The sequence below is a fragment of the Drosophila hydei genome, unplaced genomic scaffold (assembly GCF_003285905.1).
Source record: "Drosophila hydei strain 15085-1641.00,03,60 unplaced genomic scaffold, DhydRS2 tig00000994-arrow-arrow-pilon, whole genome shotgun sequence".
Lineage (NCBI taxonomy): Eukaryota > Metazoa > Arthropoda > Insecta > Diptera > Drosophilidae > Drosophila > Drosophila hydei.
The window spans coordinates 8,741-17,420 of record NW_022045818.1 but is presented as its reverse complement, the minus strand read 5'-3'; the positions used below and the strand labels follow the sequence as shown (position 1 = coordinate 17,420).

Sequence of the window (8,680 nt, the reverse complement as noted above, 5' to 3'; positions counted from 1 at the left end):
TGCACACATACAGACACACACACTCATACACACACAGTCATACACACACACTCATACACCCTCATACACAAACATACACATAAACACACATACACACACATACACACAGACACACACACACAGATACAGACACACACGCACACACACACACACACTCACACACTCACACACACACACAGACACAAGCACACATACACACAATCACGCACAGGCACAAACACACAGACACAGACACAGGCTCTCAACCACACACAGACACAAACACAGATACACACACACACACACGCGCACACATGCGCTCACACGCACACACACACACATAGACACAGACACAGATGCAAACACACACACACACGTACACACATACACAAAGACACACACACGCACAAAATGTAATTTTCAACATATAGCCTCCAACGAGGCTGCCTCGCTTTGAATTTGAGCGCCATTACTTTAAATGGAAGTGGAAATGGAATCCGAATTGGAAATGCCTGAGAGCTGATGGCAAGTTTCATTAAACTGATATCAAATATAAACAAACACACATTGGCTTAAAGTGCCAAATTTAAGATTTATTATGAAACAATTGTCATAATGTAAACAGCAATCGCATATTGAAATTATGACTGATAATTCATGGAATAAAGCTACTCAATTACAAATTCATTCATTTGACCTCAAGCTAAATGTTTGTCTAAGTTTCCGGACTTTTTTTAGCACATTGATTATCTGAAATATGCTAAGCTGCTAAGACTATTAAATAAAACGCCAAATGACACTAGGCCTAATTGCTATTTATTTATAAGCTTTGTTAAACATTAATTAACTTTTACAATGATGGTTTTTTCACACACACGCAGATACACACACACACACGCACACAGACACACACACACACCCATAGACAAAGATAGATACAGACACAGACACACACACACAAACACACACCCACATAAGCATGCAAACGGGCACACGCACACACAGACACGCACACAAAGACACAAACGCACGCACAGACACATACAGACACACACACAAGCACAGAATCACATACACAGACACAGACACACACTCACACACCCGCACACACAGACACATATTTACACACAGACACACGCATGCATACACACACACTCACACACATACAGACACAGACACACACACACAGACACACATGCACACAGGCACAGACACAGACTCACGCACATACACACAGACACACACACACAGAATGTAATTTTCAACATGCGAAGCACCCCCAATAGCCTCCAACGAGGCTGCCTCGCTTTGAACTTGAGCGCCATTGGGCTCATTGGGCGTGGCACTTTATTGCTAACGATTATCGTCGCTTCATTGGCAATTGCTACAAATTACTTTAAATGGAAGTGGAAATGGAATCCGAATTGGAAATGCCTGATGGCTGATGGCAAGTTTCATTAAACTGATATCAAATATAAATAAACACACATTGACTTAAAGTGCAAAATTTAAGATTTATTATGAAAAGTGAAAACCATTGTCATAATGTAAGCAGCAATCGAATATTGAAATTATGACTGATAATTCATGGAATAAAGCAACTCAATTACAAATTCATTCATTTGATCTCAAGCTAAATGTTTGTCTAAGTTTCCGGACTTTTTTTAGCACATTGATTATCTGAAATATGCTAAGCTGCTAAGACTATTAAATAAAACGCCAAATGACACTAGGCCTAATTGCTATTTATTTATAAGCTTTATTCAACTTTAATTAACTTTTACTATGATGGTTTTTTCACACACACGCACACACCGACACAAACACACAGACGGACACACACACACACACAGACACAGAAACACACACACACGCAGATACACACACACACACAGACACAGAATCACACACACACGCAGATACACACTCGCACACGGGCACACACACACACACACACAGACACGCGCACACAGACACGCACACTCAGACACACACAGACACACACAGAGACACACACACAGAGACACACACACACAGACACACACACGCATAGACAATGATAGATACAGACACAGACGAATGATGGTTATAAAGATCAAATCTGCCACAATCAAGCGTGCCATTCCACGTGTTGCACCCACTTAGTTAATATAAATTTTGTTTTGTTGTCCGAGCCTTAAGTATATTTGTTAAGTGTACACTTAGTTGGTATTCATTTAATTGAAGTTGTGAAATTCGTATCTGTTATCTTATATGAAAGATATCTCAGCTTCGGAAAATATATTTAATGAAGAAAATGTTTTTCTCTTACCATTATATAATGAAGTTATTCCTCAGTTAATATTTTTTGTTTCTTTTATAATTTTTAAAATATATTATATTATTTGAACGAAAACAGCAACAAAAATGATCGGGTGTTGAATGTGGCTAAGATTTACATTAGGTTTTGAGAAGCATGGTTGTCATTAAAAAGACATTTTATGTTGTTAGGCAAAAAACCAGGGTGAAGTGTAGTTGCAGCCTACCTGCTCTGGCCACGATTCAAGATATATCCTCTACCAAATTATTGTTTTGTACGAATTTGCTGCTGACATTTTGAACAATAGTAAAGGGAGGAAATTAAATAAAGGTACATTCTTCCTCATTTAACAAGGGAATTAATATAAAGAATTGGCCGACTGCAGAGAAAAATCTGAGCAATGTCCAATCCTGACCAGTCAAAATAGGTACCTCGTTTCTTTTTTGATACTATTCCTATTGGTTCTTATTGGATTTTGGCCGTCATTCATTGTATTGTTTGTCTTTCCTACACTTATTATTTATTGGTTTGTTTTTTTTTATACACTAACCCCGTTAAAAATTGGAAATCAAGGCACAGTGGTTGAGTTCTAATATATGTAACAGACAGAAGAAGGCGTGACAGACCCCATAAAGTATATATTCCAAATCCAGAGGACAGGCCGAGTTGATTTAGCTATAACATTTGGGTGAATGCGTGCCTGAGTATTTATAAAAGACAGACGGACACACGGACGGACAGACTGACAGACGGATGTGGCTCAATCGAGTCGGCTTGTCGTCCTGATCAATAATATATATACTTTATAAGATGTGCCACGCCTCCAATGCATCCTTCTGCCTATTACATACATTTGCACAAAACCATTTTACTGATTTCACATTTTTAATGGGATGAACGTATACCATTTGGCCAATCTGCAAAAATCGCCAAGACCAAGGAATTTCCTATACATTCAATAGCATGCATTCTTTTATATTCGAAGAATCGCAATTGCGATTGAATTGTTTGAATTGCCAAATATTAGTTTACTTTAGATCTAAATCTTACCGCATTAGTGCAGAGAAATTCTGTATTCAAATACAGCAAATTGTATTCAAATACAGCAATTTGTTTTTAATCAGTTTTCAGTTGTCCGTATCTTAATGATCGATATTAGCTATGAAAAATATTATAACACGCACATAGTCCTGTGCAGGTTATCTTTAATTAAACACATCTTCAGCAAACCATATATACGTCAACCTTAGTTCACTGCCCAAACAACTGATGATTCGGGATCTTACTGATCGACAAGGGCAGATAGATTTTTTGTTCAAGAATACATACACTGTTTGTGGTCTACCATGACTCCCTCTGTCCGTAACATACATTTTCACAAATCCTTTATACTGCATTCGTATTTTTGATGGCTTCAAGTTATAAAAATTAAAACAAATTACATTGAAAACCACACAATTATAATATTTCCATTAGTAATATAATTAATAATATTTATATTCTATTACAATATACATCTCAAAAAAACAATTTTTTATATGTTAAATATTCGATAATATAGTGACGTAGATTTAATTTGTTTATCGTGTGCCTTGGCAAAACGATTAAAAAATTTATGAGCTAAATATTTATAATTAATTTACTAAACCCTTGACTTTTCATGTTTTGATTGTAATATAGTGTTCTTATTAGAGCTGCTTTGATCAGCCCGAAATAAGCAATCCATGCGATCAGCCTCAAAGAACGAATAGACAACCCGAACATTGTTAGTAAAGCCACCTCCATCCTTCCATGCACTTACAATTACAATGGGATCGCCATCACTAATTAAGTCGCTTTTTTTAGCACTGTTCAGCGCGTAACGGACTCGTGCATCAACATCGGTAGCGTAATTTTCAGCACAGTCTACCGGATAAAGTAATGGTAATACACCGCGATGTAAATTAACCCAGCGGGCTGCCCGTTCACATCGAGTAACTGCAAGAACTGGACATCGTGGTCTGAATTTGCTCAGTAGAGCTGCAGAGCGTCCCGATGTCGTAAGTGCAATGATAAGCGTAGCTTTTGTTCGCCTGGCTGTTTCAACGGCAGTTATAGCTATGGAATGGGAAGCATCCAATTCGCCTTGTGTTTCATGAACTAAATCGTCAAAAAGGTCCCGATACCATACAACTTTTTCTGCTTCACGGCAAAGTGTATCACAAATTGCCACAGTTTCTATCGGATATAAGCCAATTGCCACCTCGGATGACAACATAATGCAATCGACACCATCAATGACTGCATTTGCAAGATCAAAACACTCTGCACGTGTCGGAAAAGGATTGAATCGCATTGACTCGAGTACATTTGATGCAATGATAACAGGTTTTCCAGCCTTATTACATTGAGCAAGTACTGATTTTTGTGTTATAAATAGTTTTTCTATCGGAATTTGTGTTCCAAGATCAGCGCGACTTAGAAGTAATCCATCCGATGCACTCATTATTTCCGGTACACGACTAAGTGCAATCTTGCTATCGACTTTTGCTATGATCTTAATATGTTTACCTTTGTCACCAAGCACTGAACGTAATTCTTTAATATTCTTAGCACTTCGTACACCCGATGCGAAAACAAGGTCAATATTTGTCCTGACACTAAACTGTAAGTCATCCATATCCTTTTCAGAAACTGCAGGCAAGTCGATCTCTACTTCTGGTAATATTACATTGCAATTATTGCCAAGCAGTCCACCTTGAATTACTTCACAAACAAGCCCATCTACTCCAACTTCAAGAATAGTTAGAAAAAGTTTTCCATCATCTACAAATACGCGATCCTCGGGTTTTGCGACATTAATGATATTTGGGTAATCCACGTAAATAGCTTCTTTACTTCCTTTGTCGTATAGATCTCGATTAATGGATAAACGTATATTTTCTCCATTACGTAATAGAATTTCATTTCCTCCTTCCAATAAGCCGGTTCGAATTTGTGGTCCTCGCGTATCTACAGCAAAGGCTACAGAAACCGTTTGACCAAATTCATTTTTTATGCGTTGAATGCTTTTGTTAACTAACTCAATAGTTTGAGTATGCGAATCATGCGACTCGTGAGAAAAGTTCAATCGAAAAATATTTACGCCCTTTAGCAACATATTGTAAATTGTTTCGAAATTACGCGATGCCCGTGATATAGTTGCAATAACAGATACCAGTCGACGATGCGAAGATTGTTTTTTTATATTCAGATCACATATATGGCTTAATTGAGTAGAACCCTTCCTTAAGTTGTCTTTGGCTGATGAAGACATATTGAAACAGAAGAAATATCAATTCCACTAAAATTTACTCCACTTATCAATTTTTAAAACTATTAACTTTGTTTTTTTTAAGTATTGAAATATAATTCAATGACAGTACTGATTTTAAAAACAAGAGAAATACAAAATAAACGAAAAGTATTAGTAAATCTGCTGATCAGTACATCATGAAGAAAACTATGAATATTTAACTTATTTAGTGAAGACTTGATTGTCATCATTAAAGGAGTCTTAAAATAATATGCAAATACATAATGATGGACGGACAGGCGGACAGACATTCACATAAACACACCGTGAGACAGAAGAAAATATAATTAGTTTTGCAATTGCATTCTCCTTTATCAAAAATAATCAGGAAAATTACTCTTTTCCCCACCGCAAATTATGGAATGTGACTGCAACGGGATAAATCGATAGCGATTATCTGTGAAAATTGAAAAGGCTCTTAAAAATCGTTATCATGAAAGACGGTCAATGGTGTTTGATGACAAAACCGAAACCATATTCTTAATTCTGTTGCGGGGTTGGCGGTTTCTACATCCACCGACTACGAAGTCAGGGGATTTGTCGTAATATGAACTAACTAATCGAAATCCCTAAAGCTGCGTATTCTGTAACATTGACCCCGAAATTTACTATCTTGCTAAAACTCGACTTCTTACTCAGCAAATCAATCACGGTAAATCTTAAGAAGCGCAGGAACTGACTGTAGCTATAGGCCTAAGTTATTTATAAGTTTATTTATGTATTGTAAACAGTAATGGGCTATTACTTAAGTGTGTACATTTTTTAGCATTGAAACATTATTACTTTATATACTTCATGACGTGTCGCACGCCACCTCTGCTTGTAACAAATATATTGATAGTCATTATATCCCGAATTCCTCTTTCGATGCGTACAGGGTATTGATCCCTACAAAGGCAGTAAAAAATGAAAGATTACTCTACTAGCTCGAATAACAATATTATAAGGCATACACAAGCATTCTCTGCTTACTTCGCTGCTATTGAAAAAATATAAGTTCTTATGGTATGCATAGAATACATTTCAGATTTCAAGTATTAGTTTTTGTTTAGGATACCGCTACGTTCACACGAACAGATTAAAAATTGTATGATAAATCATGGGCAAAAAATTAAAATTTAAATTAAATTAAGTATATATAAATTAAATATTTTTTAAGTTTTTTAGGTAGCCTCTAAAAAGTATGACTAACATTTAAAGTTCCCATTGTAATTGTTAAGCACGTAAACGACCTCAGTTGATTAAATTATATCTGATTAGCTTCATTTCACTGACTTACATTTTTGAAGCAATTGATAAAAGATACTTAGAATTTAACCCACATTAAAAAAGGAAGTAATGTGTACTGCGATTTGAACGTTTTTTTGTATATAATTATAATAGGGTATAAAAATATATAATATAATTTAAAAAATTTTAATTATTTACTTTATTTTCCGACTTATTGCAGATTATTTCATTAATTTAAAATAATTTACATATTTCTTGAGGAAACACATGCCTTTTTTGCTATGGCCAATAATTTTTGAATAACTTTTCTTCTAAATTTAGAATCGTACTCATATTTTTGATCGTGATAATGACATTCATGAGTGACTGGGCACCAAAATATGGGTATCTAAAAATTAACATATTTGTGAATTTGTTGAGAAGAGCGGAAAAGAGTATCAAAAACCCAAATTTACAAAATCTGTGTATCTATTACCTGAACCCTCAAAGAATATGGATGTTTCCATATTTTGTGGTAATCAATCATACTTGAAAAGCAAAGTCAATTTATCAATTTTAATCGGTAATAAGGAAATGGGATGAATTATCGAAAAAAATCCTTTAAGGTATTCAAATTTTTAGAATGTAGTATTGACATTCATCTGTATCAATTCTCATTTCTATGGGTTTAGGGGATAAAATATACTTATAAAACTGATAGACTGAGAGATACATTGAATCTTTCGAATACCTTTTATTTTATTTATTCCCTTTTTGTTGTATAAATGCATAGCAACCAGTATTATATCCAAGAAAGACGCTTTACAAAACTCACCCAACATAAAATAAGTTAGAAAGCAAAAGGGTTATCAGCTTGACCAGATGGCAAGCCAAAACCCATCAAGCTGTCTTCCGGATCGACATATCTGATAGTTGAACAATTAATTGTTCAATGGTCGGGAGTACATATAAGCTCATGTCTACCCAAGAAAAACTTTCTACAGACCAGATGGCAAGCAACTAAGCCATCATTATAGCTATATAGATATAAATATATATGTATCAGTTTTATGATAAACTTTTGACCGTAATAAACCCCTTTTTATGTCTATTTAGGTAAACAGTAAGATGCATATAATCTAAAGTCATAAGTCATTATTGGCCCTTAGAACATAAGAAACTGTATATAAGACCACACCATTTACGAAATAAATCAGTACGAATATCACTCCTAATACATACGAATATCACACTTGAAAATAGAACACCGTGCCTCGTCTTTCACTAAATTCTACTCATCCCCGTTGCCCACCTGGTTCAAGTACTAGTTGCGACGCCAGTAGTCATTGGTTCACTGTACTCAGTGAAATGCATAAATATCGATACAGATACATTGTAGCACTTTGGTTACAACATTTATATACACAAATCCAAACCTCAGCACTTACGGTAATATGATCGCTCTTGAGCGCATATGCCTGAACAGCGCTGAGTCGGCATACTTGACATCCGCTAAGACTATGTCAAGTATATGAACATGATACCTCCTCTCTTCCGCAGCGACTGTCGTCCCCCATAGATATACATATATATACACAGTAATACATAAGATGACCACTGTACTTCGAATATGTAATAGACTAAGAGATCATTCAATAAAGAGACACGGTCAAAAACAGAACATATAGTGCTGTGATGTTTTTAATATAATACATCTTCGGTCCTTCTCCTTCCTGATGATGTTTTAATAACAATACATGGCCACCGTGACAAGTCGTTTTGGACTCTTTCCTTAATGGAGCTCAACAATTTTCTATACTGGACTCGAAGGCGTTGACAACTTTTCTAATTTGTCACTT

At 35.6% G+C, this 8,680-nt stretch overlaps 1 protein-coding gene across 1 annotated transcript; it reads right to left on the bottom strand.

The window, feature by feature from the left end:
* Positions 1-3,861: 3,861 nt before the first annotated feature.
* Positions 3,862-5,663, bottom strand: LOC111601379 (pyruvate kinase). The gene has a single exon (XM_023317917.1). It carries the CDS (start codon positions 5,571-5,573, stop codon positions 3,921-3,923), a length of 1,653 nt encoding a protein of 550 aa, XP_023173685.1. The 5' UTR covers positions 5,574-5,663; the 3' UTR covers positions 3,862-3,920.
* Positions 5,664-8,680: the final 3,017 nt, after the last annotated feature.

What these genes read in the sequence shown, in the direction of transcription:
- LOC111601379 (XM_023317917.1), bottom strand. Translation starts at nt 5,573, where the DNA reads ATGTCTTCATCAGCCAAAGACAACTTAAGGAAGGGTTCTACTCAATTA.